The sequence below is a fragment of the Cygnus atratus genome, chromosome 2 (assembly GCF_013377495.2).
Source record: "Cygnus atratus isolate AKBS03 ecotype Queensland, Australia chromosome 2, CAtr_DNAZoo_HiC_assembly, whole genome shotgun sequence".
In the NCBI taxonomy this organism is placed as follows: Eukaryota; Metazoa; Chordata; class Aves; order Anseriformes; family Anatidae; genus Cygnus; species Cygnus atratus.
The window spans coordinates 146,772,639-146,798,036 of record NC_066363.1 but is presented as its reverse complement, the minus strand read 5'-3'; the positions used below and the strand labels follow the sequence as shown (position 1 = coordinate 146,798,036).

Below are 25,398 nucleotides of genomic sequence, written 5' to 3'. Positions count from 1 at the left end.
AGCAATGGTTTTGCTTCCTTTATACTGTTTTCTTTGCACTAAACTTTTCTAGATTCTTGCACAGCTTTTGCGGGGCATCAGAGGCTAGAACTGCCCCATCTCTATCTATTCCCAAGTCACATGCAAGCTGCACAGACTTGCAGACAGAAGTACCACTGTTAAGTTGGTTCCTCACACCTCAGCCCAACAGGATGGATGATAGAGTGGGAAGCAGAGATAAGTGAGTCTTCCCCTGCGTTAGTGAAATCATGTTTACCTCTATGTGCTCTAAATTTGCCCAACCACCCTAAATTACACTCGAAAATGAATTAAAAATTCACAGTTGGTGAATTGGAGACCTGAGCTGACTTTATGGTCACTGCCATCTAGCAGTAGTTATTTTTTAACCTGGTGAAGTGAAGGCTGGAGGGAGACTTATCCCTCTTTGTCTGCTTTCCCTACAGCGGACGAATGAGGAGGGATTACAGCATGTACAGAAGGTGCCAGATGTCTTTTGTGGCACATTTATTTTCTCTTCTTGAGGAATTCACAGATGAAGTAGATGGTGACTTGGCACTCAGAGTCATTCCACTCTCCCGTGCTGAGCATTTCCACACAGTCCTGGCTGCCAGTGGAGTCGTGAGGCTCCCCGTCCTTCCAGTTACTGTAGTTCTGCAGCGGGCTGCTGTCTGCGTACACAAACTGCCCTTCTTTTTCCATGTCGTTCATCCCAATGAAGGCTCGGAAGAGACCGCTCGTGGAGATGTAGTCAGCAAGCAGGGCATTGGTTGCCTCATCTTTAGGCATGGCAAGTGTTCCTCCTCTGTCCCTGCAGTGGATCAGGGCTTCTCTGTAATTCTTCTCTTCTTTGACGATGTAGTAGAATTTCTCGTCTGTCTCCCTGATGCCTGCTATAACTAAAGGTGAAAAAAAAAATCATTCATGGCATTTCAGCAGCTATCAAAGGTGTTTCAATTTGATGGTTTTTTACATCAGAATTAATGAAAGGAGGGAGGAAAAGTATTCCAACCACTGAATTTATGATGAACAATGAGGACATGATCAGAGACTACTAGTGGGAGTGACAAGCACTGTGCATGCACTAGGACAAGGGCTCTTCAGTCCTGACTGGCATGTGTCTCCTGTGACACTTGAGTACCAGACGTCCTTCAAGTAAATTTTACCGAATTAAGGCATGCTAAATGGACAAATAGCAGTGTATAACTCTGGATCACCCCTGTTGCTTTATTGACACTCCTGTCATTGCCATATTGCCACATTTTATGTTATAGATTGTGAAAGAGTGCTGTGGGATAGGAACACAGGGGTATGGATAGCTTCTGTGCCCTTTCCATGCAGAAGAAAGTCAATGCTACTGCTAAAATAAGCCATTTTAAATACAGCTTGATATTCACAGCTGCTGTAGCCACTAAGGGGCATTGACTAGGAAGGAAACTGTGGCTGCTCAGCAGCTTTAAAAGGCAAACTTCTTAGGCAACATGTATCCTATTGAATAAAGCAGTGCCAAGAAGCATTCCTGGGTAACTGGCAGTTGATTGTCCCTGCTGTTGGATTGCTGGACTGGTCCTGGCCAGAGCTTTGGCCTGGGGCAAATAACATTTTCCCACACAACTCCGGAGTTACCCCAGGCGCAGTTTAGTGGTGGACCACTCCTGGTATGGCCATGCAGTCTTGCAGGATTTAGTAATATAGATGAGAGCTGTGCCAGCTGGCCATATAACAGTCTCAGACACATTTTAATTTACAGATATTGACTGAGGCCTAGAAGAGGTTGTGGAGCCTTCTCAAAATCTCTGCCATGCCAGGAAATGCTTTTCCTTCCTTTTGGTAGGGACATTTTTCACTGTCCCACTGACAGCACTGCCTGCAAACGTGACTTTTTATAACCCATGGTTTTAGGGTGCTGGTGTCTCCCTTATTACAGGATAGTGACACTCATAGTGAGGGAAGGCATGAGGAGAGTACCATGAATGCAGTCCTCCTGCACAGCAGCAGCAAGATCTATAGTTTCCTAGTGCTTTTCCTGGCTCTTTGGACCAGGTCTGCACCAACTTTTTTCCTTTCATTGCTTGAGTGGCCACTGAGCCTGAGGTTGAGCAGGCCGGCAGCGCAGAGGCAGTTAGCAAGCGGTGCCTGGTTCTTTTTATGATCCTTTCAGTTGTGCTATTGATCATTGCTGTATTGTATTTGCTTTTATTCATCAGCTCTTTGTATCCTCACAGGTGCAAGACTGCCTACTTTCTGTATGTGTTCGCATTGCATCGCACGGTGAGCCCTCTGTCTTTGCCTGGATGCTACCACAGAACAATGGTAGAAGAATAGCAGTGACAAAAGTTATGAGAGCCAAATAAATCACAGCAAATACACAACATAACAACCCTTACCGTTCTTTACAAATTTGATGGATGTGTTAAGCCGAGCAACGTTGATATTCAGTTGTCCAACAACTCTGCGGTATCTTCCACAGTCACAGACCGTGCCTGATGCAATGCAAAGGACAGAGGATTTATCTGTTCAGAAATACTTGTGTGTGTATATGTGTGTGTGTAGGGTCAGCCATAGCCCACCTCCAAATCTTCTGAAGACTTTTAAGCATGTGGATGGAACAGTTTGCCATCTTCCTTCCACCCGTATCAGTGTAGGATTTATACATCCCCTGCCCCTCTCATCATCAATTCCATCTGGCTACCGAGAACTGGCTTGAAGTGTTGATCACACAGTGTCACATCTGAATGCTAAAGGTGTCCTTTGGCACCTCTGTATCCATAAACAGCACTGATTCCTAGACTTCTGACAGAAAAAACAGCACCACTGTTTTCTCAGTGAAAGAGTATTGGGAGGATGCATTGAGGTGGTACTGGAAATACCTCAGTAGAAGGATCGTGTTAGTGATCAGCTGCATACAGCTGTGGTACAGCAGAAATTGTTGGTACCAACTCAAATAATCAATGGCTGTCAAGCACTGAAGTCTCAGTTATATTTTTTGTTGGTAAACTGAAATTTGGCTTAATGTAGGTTTTGTTTGTTCCTCTCTTATTCTCAGGAAGAAAACAATTTGCTGATGGTTTCCCATGAAGAGCCAGACTGATGCTGCATATGAAATGTCTTATAAATGAACACAGTGGAACATTCAAAGGGGGAAAACATTCAAGGTTATTAGGACTGAGAAGAACCTTCTGGGTCATCAAATCCAAATTCTCCTCTTAGCAAATGTGTTGCATTCATCTGACAACAGATTGTGCTCTATCTAAAATCACATATATTTCTGTCCCTGTGATCCTATTAGGAAACTATTAAAGGACTTCATTCCTTTGGTATTCAGAAACTTTATTCTAGTTTCCAGTATAAAAATATTCCTGGCCTGTTTACACATTAGTTTTCATCTTATCAACTGTTCTCTATTAATTTAGGTAACTTCTCCCTGTGTTGTGAATGTTTTTATATTCATAGCCATCAGTCATGTCCCTGCCAAGTCCTCATTTTGCTAAACATAACTTTTTCAGTCTTTTCCTGTTTGTTTCACCCATTCTCAAATTTGTCCAGACAAACCAACCCTGAAATCAGAGACCCAGAAAACTCAACCATTCTTCAGAGAAGGATGAACAGCATACCTGCTTTTCCCTTTTTTTCCAGACACCCCGGATAAGCCTTTGGCTCCTTTGTCACCTGAATAAAAAGGAAAATACATTTTCAGATCTCAGACAGTACATATGTCAGGGGAGTGTATTTGAGAACCCTGTTTAATAATATATTAGTGGTGTGCTTCTGATAGGAAGCCCTGATGTACTGTACTGGCAGATGTACCGTACTGGTAGATGTACTGTACTGGCAGATGTGCCAAGTCAAACAAGCCATGGTTAATTCTGGTGAATGAAAATAAGGAGAACTCTTTAATAACTAACTCACCGACAACACAGGCATCTTGAGTGCTGCTGGTTCCTAGTACTGCTTTAAATATAAACTGCCCAGTGATCCCAAGAGGCTGAAAGCACTCAGAAAACCTGAGGGAGGTGAGACCTGGCTACTCTCATTGCCTTTCAGGACAGAGCCCTTTCCTGGGATCGGTAGCTTCATGCTGGGACAAGGGACCAGATGGGGCTGATGGTCACTAAGCCACCGAATTCATGTGTGCAACAGATTATGTTTGCAGGCAGCAATTAGCACCTGCATGAAACGAGGTCAGTAAGGAACAGTGTTTCATTTCAGGTGTAGTTCATGGAAATGGGATTTATTTTCCTCCAGCTGCTTTCCCCTCGTACCGTGATTCATAAAAATGACTTTTATAAAATAAAATTGCTTCTCCAAACACTACGCTAATAAAGGAAAGTGACCAGCGTGGTTTTTTTTGTTGTTGTTGGTTTTTTTTTTAAGTAATCTCAGCTGTGATTTGACAGCTGTCAAAAGTCTTGGCTGTCTGGATCAAGAGCAGATGGACTTTATCCGAAATTAGTGTCAGCTCTTCTTTTGAAAATTAAAACCTTCAGAGGCAAAATAATGTTAATACTTGCTCTACTTTCTTGATAGCCATGTTTTGATGTGCTTTTTCTTTTATATGGTTGTATTATTATTTTTTAAATAGAAATCAGGAGCTGGCTGGCATTTTAATTAATATCGCTTGACAGCCTGCACACTAATATACTGAAATTTCAGGGTTGCTTCATTAAGAACTTGAATGTTTAATGGTAAGTCTAAACAGTGACTTAGTGGCCTTTGCTTCTGCAAATAAAAAAGGAAAAGAGAAAAAAATCCACCTAGAAGGGGGCAATACATTATACAGTCAGGATGACAGCTTGATTTAAAGGCTGAGAGCATTGGTTTACTTTCAGATAAACAGTTTTTGGATTCTTAAATTCTAGTCTCCTTTGGTGCTTGGAGACATCTTAGGAGATAGCTATCTGCGTCTTCAGTTGTCTAGGTACTTTTGAAAATTAATCCCTCAGGCCAAATTCTTTTGTTCTTCTCTGATACTGCGGCTGGCTAGGGGCCATCAAAGGTTTATTAAAAAGTATTGGCTTGAGAAGCTCCCAGGAGAGCTTGTTCCACCCACTCACTCGCCTGTCCGGGCTGATGCTTTGGTTAGAGACCACAGAGTTCCCCTTAGGATAGTGGATCCCTGCTGAGCTTTTGAGGCAGGTCTCATTGTGGCAGAAGTAATATTTCTTCTTAAGTAGCTCTAAAAGGAAAGCCTGAGCCTCTTTTCAGGCTACTAGACCAATAATTTCTTGAAATGATTATCCAAGTAGATTTGGAGTCTGCCTTGATTTGCAAGGAGTGGTTGTCCTGCATTATGTAAGTGCTCTCTTAAAACTCTAAAAATCCTTCCCTTACCCAGCTGTCCTGGGCATCCCTTGCTCACATCTCCCACACCAGTGCGGATCACCAGGCGTGGCATCCTGAGCACCAGCAGAGTATTGACTCGGGCCCTTCAGCATCTAAAGCAGAGGCACTAGTTCGGCTATCTCTTTCCAAGATATCAGAAGATTTTGGTACTTCCTTCACAAGGGCCAGATTTTCTCCCTTTCTCTTTTATCATCTCAGAGGATTGATTTCTTAACTCACATAGCAAATTATTTTTAGCCATGTAAGTGCTTTATTGCACATGGGAAATAAAACTATTTCAGTTGGCTCTCATCACTGATCTTTATGCATAGTTTTCTCTGGAGACCACTGGTCACAGCAGGTATTTAATGTACCTCCACACCTGGAACTCACACAAAACACATATTTACCTTGAGGGGAAAAAAAAAAGCAAACAAGAAAGTTCCCAGACCAGGACTTACCCTTTCCACCAATAGGACCAATTTTCCCAAGCATTCCCTGGTCACCGACATCCCCCACAGTTCCTTTGTTTCCTGAGAGAAGAAACAGGAGGAAAAGGGTAAGGATGGCTTCTGTCGTTTCTTCCCCAAGACACTAGCCCTTTACTGCTGCTGTTTTCCCTGAGTGTGGCCTGTCCAAATGTAAGGCACGGACACAAGTGTGCTCCTGTGAGTATACAGGTGAACACATTACAAGCTTTATGGTTTAACTTTTATATAGAAAGTTTTATAAATGAAGCTTGCTTGTACCAGCCTGGGCTGCTGAGGTGTTTCTGTGAGCCACAGGGTTACAGGTAGCCCCGCTCTTCTGGCAGGGAGCAGCAAAGTGACTCCAACACCAGAAACCAGCCTTTAAACAAGGTCCACAGCAGCACCCTGCTGGCAGCACAGGTTCAAATCGTTACTGTGGGATACCAACAGGGCACTGCAAGGCACCTTAGCAAAACTGCCTGTTCAGCTGCTCACAAACATCATATTTTCGTACAGAAAATATAAACTAAAACTCCTCATGAGTATTGATTTAACTTCACAGCCAACCCAGGCCATCAGCATGTTGCTTGGGAAGTGTTTCTCTGTTGATTTTTTCTCTACCCCAGACAAAAACCTTGGGTTTATTCAGGAGGTTAAGTACTCAGGCTTTGCTGGGAATCCTCCATCTAAGCAGGATTACAAATAGGGAACTACTTGTTGTGCTGTGTATGCTTTCCCAGTCCTCAGAGCACCGAAATAATGGATGCCTTTTTGACTGATTGATAGTTTAAGTTCTAATTTCTAGGAAGTCTCACTTTGCACACTGAAATTAACATCACTAAGTCACTTCTTAATTGGTTTGTTACATGGTCTGCTTGAATCTTACCTGATCTTTTTAAGGTAAGAAGCAAAGCCATATGAGTTCATTTAAAAATGAAAAAGGTTTTCATTATAACAGTAATAACAGGATGTTTTTAAAGATTCTATAAAGCTAGAAACTTTTCTGATTAAACTTAAAATATTAGACCACTGTCAAGGAAGAAAGAACATGGATTGCGTTATCATTAAACTTTAATGATACATTAAGCTTTTGAGTTAGAGTATGCAAACAAGGCTGACGCTATCCCGTCTGGTGCCTCAGAGTGCTCTGCTCAGCTCGCTGTGAAGGTGTGGGATATGTTTAATATGAGTCCTGACACTTCTTTGGCTCCTTGCTCTCAGCCCTGATGCTGCTTGCTCAGAGGAACTTTGTTTCTCAGTTTGCTTTTCTGCAAAATGGGGACAGCTGAGACTGAATTTTGTTGAGCATCCTGATGTATTGCCAGGAAGTAACTCTCAAAATTCAGTTACACCTAAAGGATCATTTCACTAAGAGAACAGTGATCTTCCTGATTGTACGTATGATTTAGGTAGTTATCAGTCTTCTGTATCACACTTATGGTTGTCACTTGGGAGATCAGCAGTAAATGTGCTGATTTATTACATGAAATTTACTTTAGATTTATTGCCAGGTGTAGCTTCGGTATCTATTGGCACAAATTGCCCCAAACTCTTAGAGCATTGTTAGGTTCACTGATTAATATTTGACAGGCATTGTGAAATCCACCAGGGCAAGAGGAATGAAAAGCATTAAACAGCACTGATCATATGCACCAGTACAGTTGTGTATGTTGATATTCATATACCAGTAATAGCCAACAAACCGACATAAATACCTTTAGGTCCTTTTGGTCCAACTTTTCCTTGTTTGCCAACTTCTCCTCTGTCTCCTTTCTCACCTTCATCGCCTTCCAGAAACATAAAATAAAGCATCATGGGACATTTTACTCAGTGCAGTAAGACCAGTTATACATTCTCAGAAAGTAAAGTCCACTATCATTTTTTTTTTCTACTGATTTCTTTTTATTTCACATTGAGGGCACAGTAGCCATGGGATAAATTTCCAAATAAGAGCTGATGAATCTGATCATCTGATCATTAGGAAAAGCTAACAATTTTCCCTTTGGGGGAAGCTGTTCCAACATAAGGATTATACACCAACACCAATTCTTATACTTTAAGGCCTATTAGCTGTAAAGCAGATAAATAAATGAATTGAATTTATTCAGTAGATAAATATTGGAAAACCTGAACACACCAGGGAGAAATGTCAAGGGAGACAATTGAATTTATTAATTGTTCCTAGTGACTCTGAGTTCAAGGTATGCAGATGCTACAGAAACAAGAGGATTATAAATGTGTTGCAACAGATCTTAGCATAGACCTTAGCACTTAGTGTGGCAGAAGTCTTGCCTTCAGTTTTTGACAGGTGGCCTGTGTTAACATAACAAACGTCTTTCGCAATTACTCCAATACTTTACTTTGAATTAGTCATTCACAGAGTATCTGGAGGAAGTAAATTCATTGCATTCATCATTCATTAGAGTAGTGCAGAGATTCCTCCAAATGAGACCAAGGTCCTGTTACACAGGTTACTGCCTATATGTATAGTAAGAGACAGCCTCTCATTGAGCAGCTTACAGTCTGAAAGAGCAAGACAGCAATTAGTAATGGGAAAGAAATGTTATCTCTTTCCTTAGGAAAGAAGTTGCACAGAATTTCATTCAAGGTTATGCAGCAAAACAAAATACCAGAGGTACAACTGAGATTATTTTATCTTCGAATTCTTAATTTTGATCCAAAACCTGAGGACATCTTTCCACTTTTTTTTTTTTTTTTGACAAATACTGGGAGGGACACCTACACCCTCCTGCAGCAAAAGACCATCACTGAATACAGACAGCCTTCCAAAATCTCCCCCCTGTTCCGGTTCCCTACCATTGTCTGCAAGACAAGAAGAAGGACAGAAGAGAAGGACAGATTACACGACAAGACCAGTAACCCATCTCACCGAGGATGGTGTCTCCAGCCCTGGAAGAAGGTGTTCAGAGAACTGGGTGTGCTGAGGGTGACTGCTCCCCGTGAGCAATGGTTGGAGGGCTTACCTGACCCAAGGACCACATCCAGGCAGCTTGTGAGAGCCACTTCTTATTCTACCCTGCACGGATTAGTCTCATGCCTTTTAAATGCAGTTAGATTTTTGGTCCCTACAATATCTTGTAGCAAAGATGTTGATGATTTAATGTGCTGGGAGAGAAAGTAACTTCCCGTGGTTGCTTTCAGATTGACTGTTTCTTTGGGTGTCCTCACTGTTTTGTGAAAAAAAAGCTACCCACTCATTATTTACCTTCCGCTACTTTTGTAGCCAAGACATAGCATATCATGGGGTGTCCCACTGGGTGATGAGAGAAGAGAAACGGGGCACATTAACTGCAGCATACAAAATGTAGCAGGGGGTCCTCTGGCATGTGAGTGTGTGCCACAAAATCTGTAGTGCTGGGGCTCCCTTGTGGTGGGCAGACTCACCCCATCAGTCAGGATAACCTTGGGTGTGGTGGTCAGTGGTCCAAACAGCAAATGATAAAGGGCTGAAATTCAGTCTGAGTTGGAGGGAGGGAGCATTTGTTAGAGAGAGGGAAAAGGAAGAAACCTCACATGTGTGTGCTAGTTCACTCAGGCACTTTGTTTTTAATTCCAGCTGCCTCAGGACAAAATAGGAAACGAAAAGGTTGTAACCAGCCAGAAGCAGAAGTTTTAAACATCTTTTTATTCTCACTGATTCTTCAAAGATGCTTGATAAGTCAGTATGTATTTCCAAAAGCCAAGCTTCTTAAAATCCTGATAAAGCTTGGGTCTGAGCCTCAAGCAGATGGAAGGATGCCTGCTTGTACTGGGTTCTTGTCTGGAGGTCATCAGACAGCAGAGCCAGAGAATTTGCAGTTTAATTTTGCTGTTGACCTCAGTGCTAACATCATTTATGACTGAGAAATGAAGCAATTGTCCATTCTAAACCCACCTGTGAAACTCTTCAGAAAACTGTAAGAATCACTTCGTAGTAGGACAGAAATTCAGAAAGATTCCCAGAGGTTGGCAAAGAGCTTGTAAAATGAAATTTCAGGGAAAAGTTAAGAGCTGGTGTGTTCATGGTCTGCAAAGCCATGCAGGAGAAGAAATGTGTGATAACAGAAGGGAATCAGGGTGTGATTAAAAGGCTGGAAAAGCTGGATGAGTTCTGACTAGAAATGTAGCATGGGGTTATTTAACAAATGGGCCACGCTGTCCAGCAGGGGAGGGGGACCTAGGAGCCTCTTCATGTCCAGCCTTTACCTGTGCAATGAATTTCCATGTGCAAGAGACGCTGTAATTCTGGGTTTGGTGTAGAAAGAGCTGAGGGAGTTTCTTTGGGCTGTGTCATGCAGGAGAGCAGATGAGATTCCTGCTGACCTCCCTACCCAGGGGGCTACCTGTCACCCTCACCACCCAGTCACCTTCCCCGTGGCTTGCAGACCGCTCTATTGGGTTAAGGGCTCTGGCGAGGCTGCTGTTCTCAAAGCATTGCTTAGGCACTTAATCTTAGAAATAGAATCCTGGAAAGAAAGTCAATAAGCAGCAGAGAAGCTGTGATTACTTCCCAGAGACGTTTTCTTCCAATCTCAGTTACAACGTTTAGAGCCACTAAAGATGCAGTGGCTTTTTCTGAGACTTTGGACGGGTGGGGCTGCCAGAGATGAAGCTAGGTTCCTGCGTATGCGCCATTAGACTCAGAGCCGGCAAGTAAAAGGAGTAAAAGGTGTGGGAAAGTTTGTTCTGGAGATTTTGAGAAATTAGGAGGTGTCTCAACTTTTATTGCTAATGTCTCCCATGTAGTCCCAATTATTGCTCAAACCATCTAGAAGGAAGACTATCACCTGTTTCATCTTGGCATAAATCAGCCTACCATGTTCTGCCTTAGTTCCATTACCTGGGAAAATGAGAATAATGTTAATTTGCCTATCTGTAAGAGGAGAAGGGAAATCCTGCTTTTCTCCCAGTATCACATCTGAGAATGGATAGGCTATTGCAAAGCAAGGGTAGAAGCCAACAGCATTAATTAGTGGTACCATTTCATTGTTAATCTAGTACTGGACTAAGCCCAGTACTTGGAAATACGGAGTTATAATTATAAATCCATTGTGCCCGCCTTGAGCTGTTGTGTGCAGTGATCTCAAATTTTGACAAAAAATGTGAACTCTTGGGTTATGCTCCCCCCTTGTGGTTTTACTGTGATTCGCAATGAGGTAGGAGGGTGTGTGAAAGGTTGTTTTGGACAGGAGTTGAGTTGGCTTTCTCTCTAATTTATAATAAGCATCTCTCCTTTTCCTCTGGGACCTTATATGGACAGGGCATCCCCCTGTACCAGCCACTTATTTTGTAGTCTGACAGAAAGGGAAATCTAACTCCTGGTTTTGCTCTGGACTGAGTTTTTCAATTTTTGTACCACTGTGCTTTATGCTACATGAATTGTCTTACAGGAAAAAAAAAATAAATAAAAAATAAAAATCTGATCCTGATCTCATGCCTGATATGGTTGTGGATGAAACACTGGGAGCCAGTAGCTGAAGCATGGCCATTTCTCTACCTGTTCATATTCCTGCAAGCTGATTCACTTCTTCTGTGTCACAGATTTAAATTATCAGAATATTTAAGTTAACACATGAAGCAATAAGTTGCTAGACTGACTCTTCCAGCTTGGGACTGCGTGAGGCAGAACAAAAGAGGAAACGATAAGCAGTAAATGACTTCTGCGGCCATTAGAAAACAGTAACTGTAATTGAGCGAGAGAAAACCGAGTCCTTTCTTCTATAAACAAGCTCAGGGAAATGCTGAAGGTCTAATAATCAGCAGGATTTTTAGGCAGTTGAAAGGATCTCTGCCTCTTTAGAAGTTTCACTGAACAATGCAATGTTGAGAGGTCACATTTGGTAAGAATGCAATTAATAAGAATTTACTGACCTTCGGGTGATTTATATTTCCTTCCTCAGTCTTTTGTTGGCAGTTTATCTGGTTTGTATTCACGAACAGAGGAAGTTTTCAGGTTAAATTGTTCACATATGTTTAGTGGCTCCCCAAGCCTTGCAATTAGGGTCTGACCCTGGATCTTGGAGAATCAGGCTGTAACCCCCAAGGATTACAGAGACTATGTTTATCGGGAGATACAGCCCTAATATGGGCGAGAGCAAGTCTGCGGGCTGGTTGGAAGCTGAAGCTGGGGGGGGGGGCTCCTAACTGGGTTTAGGCATGTTTTTCTCCAGGAGCACTTAGTATCCAGCCTTTTCACTCACAGCCCTGCTGAGACTCCCCGGCTCCACGCAGGGTTTTACTGAGACATGTCTCCTGGTGTGCTGACAAGCCGTGGCCTCAGGTCAGCTGCAATTCCTGTCTCCTGACCAAAAATACTCCATAAATGTTAATGTCTCTTAAGCCTCTCTTTTACAGTGAATCAATTAAATGCTTCCTCTGAAGCAAAAGAAGGACAAAGCCTTTTCTTGGTAGAGCCCTCCCAAAAGTCCCAGATTCAGCTCCCTGAGCCTGCAGGCTCAGCATGCATCACAGCCCCGGGTACCTTCCTCCACACTCCTGGGCATCCCTTTCAGATGGTAGAAACTCTGCTTTTGGTGGGCTAAAGCACAGTTCTTCTCCTACATCAGATAGTCTGAACAGCAAAAAGGACACACCATGTACAGTCTGCAACCTACTGACGCTGAGCCTTTGCAGCACTTGAATGTGTACTCTCTGTTGAGAGGTTTGGTCACCAGAGGGAGTCGCAGACTCCAAGAAATAAATAAATAAATAAATAAAAACCCAACACCAAAACAGTTTGCCTTTCCATTGTACAAGCATGTCACAGTTACATCAATGGAAAGACTGAAGATTTCCTCTAATTTCACTTTCGTTGTCTTTTAGACACTTAGCGAATTTCCCGTAGCTGTGGGGGTTCTTGTTTCCAAGATGCATACGACTAGTGAGGACATGATTTCTTGTCCTGCCCTGGAGTAAAATGGTATCATCTGGCTGGAATCGATCCGACGTGATGTGCCCTTCCCCAGCCTTCCTCCTCCTGTCTGACCCCAGCACTGACCTGCGTGCTTCTGTCCCACTCTGGGTGATTTCGAGCACTCTTCTGACCCTGTTTTTAAGGAATTATGGGAATGAAAAGGGAAATGCCAATATGGCAAATAAAAACACACATTTTTAGCAAGCTGAACTAGCTAAGTGAGGACTCTGATGAATAAACAGCTGAGCCAGCGCAAGGTGAAGGTAGGACCATATGATCTGAATGGTAGAAGAAAAAGATGTTGGGCCTCCCCTTTTGGGAAAAAAAAAAAAAAAAAAGACAGATCAGTCCAGCTGTAGTGTTTAACTTCACCCACAGCCACTCTTCCAGGTGCCCTGCAAGGAACATGCAAGGCTCCACAGGTTGCACTATGAGAATAGAAGCATTTTGCTTACAATTTCTTGGGCACTGTCTTTTTTTCACCCAGCATCAAGTTAGACAGCAGGGGCCCAGTCACCTTTCCAGGTGAAACTGAAAGAATCTTCAAGAATAAATTGGATTATCTGCTCACTTTTCTGCTTTCCACTTATTAGCAGATATTAACTTCACTAGAAATACCCTTCTACTGTATTGCATGGGCCACACTCAAACCCTCAGTAGGTTCTGTGAAGCTCCACTGACCTGGATTATTTGAAAGTGTGGGCCTTTGTGCACGGATGGGACATATATTGTGCCTTTAATAACACAGAAATCATTTAAATTGTTTCTGATTCATCTTTCACTTGATCTGTCCCAATTTAAGCTTCTCCACCTGATCCCCTGCCACTATGATGTGATCTCAAAGACCCATGGGTTACAGTGGTTTGGGTGAGGAATCAAAACAACATTGGTAAGAAATACAGACCTGATATCTTCTGAATTTGTATTTAAGTGCCCACATACATGCTTTATAACTCAGGCTGATAAACATCAGAAACTTAACATGTGCTAAAATACATGAAGGCTAAAATTCATGACAAAACAGAATTATGTGTTGATTATAAAGATTATAAAAGAAAAAAAATTATAAAGATCTTCAGATCAAACGTGAGGCGCTAAGAGGGAAGCTTAGTTATAGGTTTGAACAGCCTATAGGATGTGGTAAGGCACTTTATATTTTCGGAAGAAAATGTGGATAGCAACATATCTGGTTTCTGAGAGAGTTTTAGATTTTCCAGGAGTGGAATTGCGTAAGCACAATTAAAGCTGCGAGATGGACAGCTATACTGGAGACCACAGTAAATGCTATTTTGAGGAGCCAGCCAAAGTCATGGAGTTTATAAGCATCATTTGTCAGCAATAATAGTAAGGAAATGCTTTCCATCTGAATTGCTATGGGAAACTCCCAATACTCTTCAGATTTCATCTCATTCCAGTTTCTCAACCTGGGCCTGATTCAAGGCCTTTGAAGTTCTTGTGTCTGGATTTCAAAGGGAGTGATCTGGGACCTGATAGCAAGATAGTAAGATCTGGAGTCAGTGTTCAGACACACTCCTCCAAATTCACATGAAATCAGCTTTAGCCTTGTTCTGCACTTGTGCAATGCCAGCCGTATTCTTCTCCCCCTATTCAAGCTTTTGATAGAAGTTTAGTAGCCAAAGTTTTGGGCTCTCAGTTTATTTCTGCCCTCACGTTGTTGCTTATTGATTTACTCAGGCCAGAGCATGGACTGACAGCCGGTGCTTTTCCTTTCACAGCGTTCACTGCTGCCTTCCCACAGTTTCCCAGTTCCTCTCTCAGGATCAGCAGCCGCCAGCCTATTTCCAGGCTCGGAAGGGTGGAAAGTGAGCAACAGGGCCATGACTAATTTTGCTAGTCCAAGCACTTGGCTACCCTGGGAAATTCATTGTGTTATTTATGCCAGATCTGGTTCTGTTTGGACCCAAGAAGTTAATGGAGTACAGAATTTGGTCTTTACTGTCCTAGTTAGTCAGCTGTGGATAAGCATTACCTAACCTAAGATTTCAGAAGTCCTGCACCAAACCAGCCCAGATAAATCCAATTCATTCTTAAATGTCTCACATCAAACACCCCAAATCACTAGTTACAAATACTAAAAACATGTTTTGGTCCAAAGCACAAATTTGCTTCTTTTTCAATATTTCAATAAGGGTCCTAGAAAATGCTTCTCAGATTTCTATTTTTAACTTCTATATAAGCCAATTTGCCATGTACCCCAAAAAGTTTCTTAAGGAGGCAGGACAAGACAGCCATTGCACCAAGGCTATGTTCATTAAAAAATTCCCCTCTTTTTGAGAAGTGACCTGAGCATTGCATAGAAAATGAGACTGGGAAAGGAGGACCAGCTTTTGCTTTTCTCTTATGCTCCTTCCCGCCCGCTCACCCCCCCCGCCCCCCCCCCCCTTTTTTTTTTCCTGGAGTGAATATTTACAAAACTTCTTTGCATCATTCTTTAAAAACAGACCTCAACATTCATTTTCTAGCATCAGGAATGGAAAAGCAGAAAATAGATGGAGGGGACTGCAGAGTGCCTGGTTTGGATGACAAATAACCACCAGGGGTCAGGCTGAAACCCCTAATCATTTCTAAATGCAGAAGAGTTTAACTCAGGCAGACTTTCATCATAGCAACTGAAAGTGGAAAAGACGCAGGATTTCTACCGTCTTTCTCCTGTTCCTAGGAGATTGTGTCCTTCCAGAGTATTTTCTAGCTCTTTGTGTTTTGTGGTTCTGCTGACACACTTTGGGAGCTGGTGGGTCTGTCACAACTGGTGCGAAGACTTTCCTTGTGATCAGCCTGGAATCACCCTTTCTTTTCATCCCATCACTCATATTATACCTCACTGGTGACTTCTCAGTTCTGAGCATAAACAAGACGATAATTTTGAAAGGGAAGAGCTTGGCTTACACAAATTATCTGGAAAAGTTACAAGTGGTTTGTACAAGCAGTGACACCGATGACTCTTTTTGAACAGGTGATCTTTAGGGTGAACATGCAGGAAGGTCAAGTGCTTGCTCCTGTAGTAACTATGAATGCCTAAATGATGAAGTGAGTACTGCAGCCTTCAACAGTGCAAGAGCTTAGTGATAAGGTCTGAATCTCTCCAAACATCCTCTCTCTTCCCTTAGCCTCCTCTCCATGGTGCTGTGTGATGGGAAGAGCAGCATTGCTGCTGTGTGGTACCAAGGCCGATCCCACTTGCGGCCCACAGAGTGGAGCTAGTCCACAGGGCAGTTTGTGCCACCACAGCTTTGCACAGCTATTTAATACCTTTGAATTCTTGCACATCTAGGTGCTTGGTCCCGTTAGATACTCCATGTATCCCACTAATGTCCAGATGGAAGGAGGAAGTTGCCACAACAGGAATCTGGCTTGTGGTGGTGAGAGAAGCTGGCCACTGTACTGTGGGAGCTCAGCACCTCTGACTTGTGAGACCTCCATAGCTGAAGACACCGAGCAAATGGGAGGTGAGGTGGAGGAAATTGTGCAGGGTGGGTCAAAACCTATATTGAGGAGAATGTCTGACAAAAGGGCACAACAAATGTAGCACAGAAAATAAACCTTACAGCAGTGGTAGTCTGAGCCTTGCCTGTTGTCAGGGTTAAAGTTTGGGCAGAAAAGTGTTGCCTGTGGCTGTTGTGTGGTCCTAAGCTGGGGACCGCGTGCTCTGAGTCCTTAGACACAAGATGGATAGAGGAAAACTGGCAGCAGGACAGACTGGCTTCTGCCATATTAGGCCAGCAAGCTTCATCACTAACTACAAGAGATGCCTGAGGAGGAACAGGGTAGTTCACACACCCAGCCAGCTCTGTCTTTAGTTGCCCAGCTCACCGTCATCAGCTTATAACTGCCCTGGATGAGCTCAGATCTGGTAGGAACTGAAATCAGGCTATAGGATCGTATCACGTAGACTGCAAAACATATTTGATGACTTGCAATGGATTTGAGCCAGTAACTTGGAGCTGATTTACACTCCTTTTACCAATCATAGATCCTGGCTATGGTAATCTAATTTTACAGTAGTAGTGAGGACCCTGCCAACATGTGTTTGGCTCCCCCATCTCAGTATCAGCCAGGGGGCAGTAGGACTGGCAATGGATATATACTGACTTTCTCAGTACCGCACTTGCAAAGAATCATAGTATCTAACCTTGAAATGCTCCCTGTCCCAGCTAGACCCCAGAAACCACCTGGAGTCCCAACTACTCTCACGTTGTCACATGACCACCTCATTAGCCTCATGACTTGTTAAACACAATTCTGTCAAACTTTGTTCTCCAGCCTGCCATTATTCATGTACTAACTAAACAAACTCCCACTAGCTCCCCTGGGAATCATTACATCTCTCTACATTTATGCTGTGGCAGCAAAAGTTTAAGCTTGGTTTGTAATCATAAAGAAATTAATTTGCTGATTAAAAATGGTCCTTTAAGCAACATGCATTTGAATAATCTATCATAAAAACAAATGAGTCTGGAGAAATGCTTTTGACTTGATAATCTTTTTTCTGCTTAAAATTTAAATCAGTTGCAATTTTTTTTCCTCTCAATCTGTAGCCTATAGAAAAATACAATGAATTACTAAAAAGAAAGCAATAGTTCGAACTGCAGTAGCCATGGTGTGGAATATAGATTTTAGATCTCCCATCGCAAGATAGATTTGTATATTGTGGTTCTAATTTTTGGCTGAGGTACCCTCCAGGCAATTCCATTGACATTAGTTACGTTGCCCAAAAAGTAAGTTAATGCAGAAAATTTGGTTTCAGATATTTGCAAAGAATTTTGAAGACAAAAGAACTGCACATGCCAGAGCTGATCTAATTCTTGTTGAGGTCTGCAGTGAAGGTGCTGTTTAATTCAACAGGAGCTGCTGGATCAGGTCTGATGAATGCAGTAGAGCTCTGTTTACAGGTAAGCATTTGGAAATGATGTCAATACAATCATTTTAAATATTGCATTTCTCTCTCTACCTATATGCAAAGTGAAGCATTAACAGTTCAAAATAGGTGCTTACTTTCAGACAAAGTTTCTCAATTTATGGCTGCTACCTGTACCGGCTGTGTAATGAATACAAGAAGTAAGAGAAGATTTACATGGCTGGAAAAAGGTGCAAAAGGACAACTTTAATATATATGAGAATATGCGAGACAGTTCCTGAAACTAAAGAAAATTCAAATCTCATTGCTTCATCACTTTCCCCCATTACAGTTTCACTTTTCTAGACATTTGTACAGTCTGCATTACTTTAGATCTTTCATCCCCAGCCTGTGCCACAAGCGTTCCACATCTATTTAAAAAAAATCAGCCTTTATCAGTACTGGTCTCAGCATTAGTAACTTCATATTCCTCACCTTTTGGTCCAGGTAAAATTGTGTGTGTCGAGCAGATATCTGTTGTAGGTCGATTGTCAACATCAAAACCAAAAATCTGAACTTGGAAGATGAAAAGCACAACTAGGGTCCCGTATTTCCTTAGCTGTTGTTCTTTCTTGCTGCTCATCCTTGTAGCTTCTCAGGAAATGCCTTTCGTTTTTACAGTCTTAACAAATGCAGCTGATTCAAAAATAAATGCTCTGCTAACTGAAGCAGTGCAAAGATTGGGAGCTACATGCACGAACAGCTAAATAAAGTGAAGAAAGGAGTTTGATGATGCTGTAGTTATTTCTGTCCTGCACATTATCCAGGATATTTATTTAACACTGACAGCTGTTTATTCCAATTTATCTCTTATCTGTGAGATGTTTAGCTGCTTTTGCCATGGAAAATTTCTTCAATATATGGGGATAATCTGTTTTGTCATTCTTTTTTTTCCTTTCCCTGCTGATTCTTCATGCCCAGCTTTTCACTTACTCAAGAGACAAAAGACTGTGGTATTGTATCCAAGTGAGTACTAATTAGTTATAGGATACTTGTGGCTGGTTCTGTTCTGGAAGAGTAACTCAGCCTCCTTATAATGTGTAGAAAGACTACCACAAGAGCTTTTCTCCAAGGAGACCTTTTGTGACAAGGGACTAGCTGCCAGTCTGCTGTGGGTGGAAGTCACTGGTGTGATTTCCTTTTGGATGCCATCTACCCAAAGCCCCCATAGCGGGGGATGAAAAGTTGATTTTACCAATGGTTGTTTGAGCCAGAAACCCACAAATGATGGTTTTATGCTTACAGATTTTTCCACAATGGTTGCTCCAAGCCCAAATTATTTTGGTAAGCACAGCACAGAGGGACAAACTTCAGGATTAAAGCCAAAGTAGCACGAGGTTAAATGACTGCAGAACATCCTTTCATACCACCTTTTTCCTCTACTTGCTAACTGGGAGAGAAGATATATCAGGACAGTGGTACAGCACAGGCCCCAAGGTAGCATGCAGCAGTGCTATATATCCTCTTGGAAGGAACTGTGACAGCTGTCCATCCGTATGTTTTTTCTATTCCTAGAAAAACCTCCAGCTTTCTCTTACGGGGAACACACTAACCAGGGATGGCAGATTATTCTAGGAAGCTTGGCAGTAAAGAAAGGGGAGATGGGTATTTATAATCTTTCCAGGAATTTTGCTAACTTCTGGTTTCTTACACAAGAAAGCAGACAGCTACTCGAAAAGCTGAGCAACTCTGTTGAACTTCCTATTGAGTGAGGGCACATTTGCTTTCTATTTTCAAAAAATATGTTTCCTATAATAATAGCTTTTGAGGTGCTCTCCCCGCTATTTAAGAGTATCAATTCCTTAGCATCACAATATTTTAGTCTTCCAGTAGACAGAAAAAGTAGCAGCAGGGATGTAAAAGTGGATGTCTTTTCTTAAAGGTATCGCAGAAAGGCTTTGATTTCAAGCTTTCATGTGGGATAAACTGTTGGCCAAAGCCCCAAGAGGGGTCAGGAGACTTCTCTCTCTCTTTCTTTCTAGCCTGGTCGCAGACTGTCCCATTTTTCAAAACACTGTTCTCTTTTTGTTAAACTGTATACAGTACTTTTCAGAAATAAACAGTGGTCTCAGTGCTAAAGAATGTTATCTAACTAACACCTTCAAATGTGGCCTTGATAACAGATACGCCACAGCTAGAGGGGGAGGAGAGCAAAAGCTGGGATTAGAGATGGATAGAGTTGTACCAGGAATAAACTTGTTCCTCTGTGATTTGCATTGGGCACTGTGCCTCCGACTTGTACACTGTAAATCTGTTTTATTTATCTTTTTCTTCTCCTCACTTTCCATTTTGTGAGCAGAAGGTCAATGTAAGAGCAAGAATAGAGAGCGTAGGAGTGGGAAGTTAGTGTACTTAGCTTTGGAGGAGGCATTTGGGGAAATGTTGCCAAAGTGACGTGAATGATGCTATCTGCTCCACAATACTGAGAGACTTGCAGTGAATTCTTTGTTATTTATCAGTGATAAAAAGGGGTAAGTGTAAGTGAGACCGGAATCCATTTGTTTAACCAGTTAAGTTACTGACTGGGACAAGGCAGACAACCTTTTTGAATACTACTGTTATGATCATTTTCAAATGTTCTCATTCCACATAAGAAATGAAATCAAAACCCTACAATTTTTTTTGTCCATAAAAGTCACAAAACCCCTAAACACACATTGAGAAACAGAGCTTAATATATCCAAGAGCTTGGTAATGACGCCACTTACTTAAAATGTAAGAGATCCATATTCAAATGCTTTCTCTGCCTAACTCAAACCAGCGTTTGCACTGCAGCCTTAAGGTTATCCTGTTATTACAGGGCTTTTTGTTAATCAGTTATGTCTTCTTGTATGTTCGACAAGAAATTCCATCCTGGGACTAGAAAATCTTCCTTAACAGGAAATCCATCACAACAGATATAGTAGAACAAAAATCTTGGGTTTTGGTGAATCAGTATTTATCAAACCAGGTTCACTGAAAAATCCTCAAGCAACTTCACTGCTGATGGAGATTTAATGAGGCACATTGCCTATTGTGCGTGTTAATTCTTATTGAATCGGGCTTAGAGAAATGTCTGTAGGCAAGGGAGAAAAACAAACTAAGCAGTGTTGTCCAGACATAAAAGACATAAAACAAACATTTCTTAAGGCGTGAATGTTTTACAAGGAAACCAGCAGAAGACACAAAGGAAAATCCTGAAATATTCTGTTGCTTTGAGCTGAGCAGTAGTCAGTTAACCTTCCTGTAGTACTAATCCTCCTTGGAGCCCAAGCACTTCCTTGCTCGTTGGTATTACCTTGACTTGGTTATGCACATGTTAGTAGTTAAATGACAAGGAGTAAGTCATTTATGACTTACTCTCTCCTTAAATGATAAGGAATAGAGACGACATCCTAAAATGGTGTGCATCAGAAGATGGCCAGTTCTACAGCCAATCTAAATTATTCACAGATTCCCAGACTCTGTGGGTGAACTCCAGGTTAACACATCCTGTCCATTACCATGGACTGATTCAGGTAGAGGTGCTGAGAATCTGCTGGCAACCTTTCTAAACTAAATTTAGTATTAGGGAGAACTTTTATTTTCTGTACTGCAGTATACTGAATAAACCTGGGGGCATCTGAAGTAAAAGGAAAAATATATATATATATATATATTTATCTGTTTTGGGTTCCTACATGGCTTTCTATTCTCCTGGTATAACAGATCATGATGATTTGGAGTGTATCAGGATATCGTAATGGATACATCAATCATCATGGCAAAGCTTAGAGAGAATGGAAGAGGGAAAGTGGTACCGTGTGGTTTGCCAAGTGTAGAGAGGAAAGTAAACCTAAGGGTGTTTTGTAAAATGTCATTTTTGGTTTTGACACCATGCACTGTCTGCTTGAGCCTGTAAACACAAGGCTCCACCAGTGTTATTTCTCTGAGTAAGATATAAGCAATGACTAGACCTTAATATGCCTCCAAACAGCTGCCAAAATAGAACTGAACAAGGACAAAAATTCTCCAAAATCTCCTTGTTTCTACATTCAGTAAACAACTTTCATAGGACCCTAATGGTATTAGGAATTTTTTTCTTAAATACTTGAGGGGCAGCCCAGCAGTGTAGGAATAGATGTTCCCCTCTCAGCTATGATCTTCTTGGCTTCCCTACGGAGTTTGACTCTGTTGAGTTTGGTACCTTGAGAGATGATCTCGAATGTTCCCAGGTCTGACTCAGGGATGGCAGTTTTGGAGTAACTTAGGTCTGCTTTAGAGCTGACAACCCCTTTTGGGGGTATTCCTACCTCTTCTTTCACCCTTTTATCCCCTCCTACCTTCTTCATTTAGCCCTTAAACAGAAAAGCTGACCAGATTCCAGCTTGAAGTATGTGCTGCGAGGCAGGAGGGATACGGAGAGAGCTGGTGCTCAGGGAGCAGAAGGGCTGGTCAGTACCAAGATCTCAGAAGGAGCTTGGGGTGCAGACCATAAATTCAGAGAGCTGCTGGACTCTTTATGAGATGTCCTATTGAACAGACACTGTACCCCGTTTGTTAAACCTACCTCAGTTGTGTGTGACTTCTGCTCCCTCAGGTAGCACTGCATTGCAACTTCATGTTTCTAGCTTTTGCACTTTACTAGAATTTACTGGCTCACAGTGAACAAGTCATAAACACTTTCTTTGTGAAGGCTTCTCTGACAGTCAGTCTGCTGGCTTTTAATTCTACTGAAGATTCCTTTGACTTTACTCATATGGCATCAGATTTCCCGAGAAGCCTGAGACAGATACCTATTGTTATTTTCCATGCAATCACTCAGAGAAGCTGTTCAAAATAGTAAGGCGCTCAGATATGCATTCACAGATGCGATAGAAAGTGAAATACTCAGTGTGGTTTGTAATTCTGTTTATCTAAGTGCAGCCTCTTCCTGTGTCAGAACAGATTTCTGCAAACAAGAGGGCAATGATTCAGTTCCAGGGGAAGACTGACAAAATAAACCCCAGCTTCTGCTGACCTGATGTAGTGCTGAACAGTGTCCTACCCTGGGAAAATATTTCCTGCTTTATTTTCATAAATATTTATGTAATTCCTTCTGGGAAATATGGCTTCTTCAGAAAACTGAACATGCTGCTCCCTGACAGAAATTTAACTATTTGTTTACACATGAGAGATTTTGGCCATTTAATCAGCCTTAGATTTTTACAGTCTTATCTCAGGCATTTCTGTCTTTTAGGGTTCTCTTTCGCTCTGCTCCTAGAGTTCACATAATGCCTTGAGTCATGGAGCTCAGTTCTGGCCCTGGATTTCAAACATCCCCAGTGCTCTTTGTAGGATTGGTATTTGGGGCTGAGAAAGAGGAACCAAGTGTGATGTTCTGCCTGGAATCACATTTCTGTCGTGCCCAGCTATGACCTTCCCGTGCTGGTTTGAGGCTCCTCTCTAAAAATAAATAATTAAATTAATTAATGTAAGCAATTGAACGGAGGATTACATGGTTAATGAAAATATTTATATTTAGAAACAGACCTAAAGACACTTTGGTGAACTGATACCAAACAAGCATCTAGTTTTTGTGTTTGCTTTCTAAGTTTCTAGTTGTGATTAGCAGTGAAGTTGTGCATGAGAACAGGCATATTCCCCACCATGGCAAAATAAAACAGGTTGATCCTGCTCTCTTTAACCTTTTTAGAGAAGCCTTGTGCTAGTGCAAACCTGAGCTTTGCTCACCAGCTCGCTCTCAACCCTTCCCTGCAGTGGTGAACTCTGTGGGGTGCTGCAGAGAAAGCTGGCTGGTAGGTACGAGACATTCACCAGAGATGGCAGACGCTAAGCTGGTGCCCAGGATAAATCACGTGAACATGTAAGTGGTACTTAGGTCATGTGCTGACCTGTGGATTTTATATGAAACCTCCTTATCTTGAAGAACATTGAAAAAACTTCAAGGCACAAGCACATCATTCCCACGGGATCTTAGTCTCCTGCTCCTAGCATTCAGCCATGGAGGCTTGCATTACTCATGTGACCTTCTGATTGAACACATGCATTTATAGATTATATAGATTTACAGAGTATTTAATTTCTCTCTCATTTTTTTTTCTTTTTCGGTTTGAACTCTGCCACATATTTTCCAAACACAGCCAGAATCGAACAGCTTTTAGCACTTTCTTCAGCACTTTGCAAAAAAGAAAAAAACAAAACCAGGGAGCAGCTACCTGCCCTGGAGGATTCATGAACTCATCCGGTAAAATGGGAAGGCAAAGTTACAAGGAAGCTAGAGAGGAGACACAATAGAAAAGGAAGAATCCACAGGAGACCAGAGGAAGCTTAAACACCTCCCTCTTAGCCCATAGGTATGTAATAATACAGGCACAGCCTGAAACAGGCATTCCTGACCTTTATTTATTTTTTTTTTTTGGTGGCCTCCTGACCACCATCAAGGGTAACAGTGACTGCTTACTGCTCCAAAGGGGCTGACTTGCTGCTCTCAGAGTCCCTGGCTCCGGCCACTGCCTGAACCCTGCTGCCAAATGTGTCTGAAACATCTGCCTGCCCCGCTTGATGAACTCTCCCTTACCTCCTCTATTGCTTCCTTGCTGTTTGGGGACGCACAGTGTTGTGTAACACATATCGTAAAGTTGGTTTCATGTCCACGTGGGTGTATTTCTGGCAAGAAAAAGAAAGCTTTGAACTTTGTTCTCCCACCTTCCTAGTTAATTGTCTTGACTGCGAGACTGTTTGGTAGTGAAGGGGAGGGAGGTGATGGTGGTGGCATATTTTCTGCTTGACATCTTAACAAAGTCAAAGGAAAAAAACTCACCCAGTCCATATTCAGAAAACTGTTTTATTTCTTTTTTTTTTTGCTTGTTTATTTTTAAACCCGATAATGAATTAGACTTTTTACAGCTCCAAGTTCCGGGTAAAGAAGAAGGATTAAAATGAGGAGACATTTATCTTCTCAGTTCTGGTTATTGCCAGTACCTCTGAGGCTTCTGACTTCTGGTTTGTGAACCAGAAGACTGCATTCCAGTTCCCACTTCACATGCATGTCTCTGAAGTGTAGATACTTGTAAGTATACAGTATGAGTGGGTTTTAGTTTAAAAGTAGTTCAACGTATAAAGTGCAGCACTAGCATGGACTGGATAAAAGGGCTGCTGTGACTTCTACCATTTGGAGTAATTCACGTCACTTGGAACTAATGCTCAGCAATCCCTGGAAAGGATAAATTCAAGCTACAGGGCTTATAGAAAGATTTCTGAAGAGCAATTATTTTGCTGTTGATGGGAACTGTTGTGAACCACTGAGTTTTCAGCATTTTTTCCCAAGGCAGGATTCTCCCAAACTTCAAGTCTGTGTTTGTCTCATCCTCACATAGAAAGTGACACATGCTTGGGTGCTTTGCTTTTTAATCTGTCTGTTCTCTGGCTATAGCAATATAGATATAGAAGAAAGGCTCATAAATCAGCACACTATTTCTCATCAACAAAATTTGGTGCGTGGTTTTGTTTAATATGTGGGCTTTTATGACAGTCTTCAAAGGAATTTATGAGTTTAGAAGTAACATTAAATCAGTTCCAAGGACAGTGTTGGACTAAGTCCAACACTATCAGTAAAACATTATGTGGCATTGTCATTTCTCCAAGTGTTTTGGAGTTTCCAACTTTATTATAGGATTCACGGTCACTTTCAGTCTAAGGGACAGGAAATTGCCACACTCTCTGCTAGGTGCTTGCAGTTTGGTCAGAGCAGTACGTGCTGAGGGGAACCAGTGCATCCTGGCAGGGTTTTTTTTTTTTTTTGGTCCAATGCTGTGGTAGAG

The 25,398-nt window shown here is 41.9% G+C and overlaps 1 protein-coding gene across 3 annotated transcripts; it reads right to left on the bottom strand.

The window, feature by feature from the left end:
• Positions 1 to 471: 471 nt before the first annotated feature.
• COLEC10 (collectin subfamily member 10) lies at positions 472 to 22,213 on the bottom strand. 3 transcript variants are annotated; one of them, XM_035556242.2, is made up of 6 exons: positions 22,146 to 22,213; positions 7,505 to 7,576; positions 5,781 to 5,852; positions 3,612 to 3,666; positions 2,385 to 2,480; positions 472 to 896 (listed from the first exon to the last, which is right to left on the bottom strand). In XM_035556242.2, the coding sequence occupies exons 1-6, from the start codon at positions 22,185 to 22,187 to the stop codon at positions 505 to 507; spliced, it is 729 nt and encodes a 242-aa protein (XP_035412135.1). In that variant the 5' UTR covers positions 22,188 to 22,213; the 3' UTR covers positions 472 to 504. The 3 variants fall into 3 exon arrangements, with proteins under 3 accessions (XP_035412135.1, XP_035412136.1, XP_035412134.1); XM_035556243.2 differs by lacking the exon at positions 22,146 to 22,213 and adding an exon at positions 18,053 to 18,650 and having other exon boundaries at positions 2,385 to 2,485; positions 3,618 to 3,666; XM_035556241.2 differs by lacking the exon at positions 22,146 to 22,213 and adding an exon at positions 18,053 to 18,491.
• Between the last annotated feature and the right edge of the window lie 3,185 nt (positions 22,214 to 25,398).

Coding starts and splice junctions, on each gene's coding strand:
- COLEC10 (XM_035556243.2), bottom strand. CDS start 18,200: ATGAGCAGCAAGAAAGAACAACAGCTAAGGAAATACGGGACCCTAGTT. Junction 7,577..18,052: donor AATTTTACCTGGACCAAAAG/GTGAGGAATATG, acceptor TGTTTCTGGAAG/GCGATGAAGGTGAGAAAGGA. Junction 3,667..5,780: donor TGGTCCTATTGGTGGAAAGG/GTAAGTCCTGGT, acceptor CTTTTTATTCAG/GTGACAAAGGAGCCAAAGGC.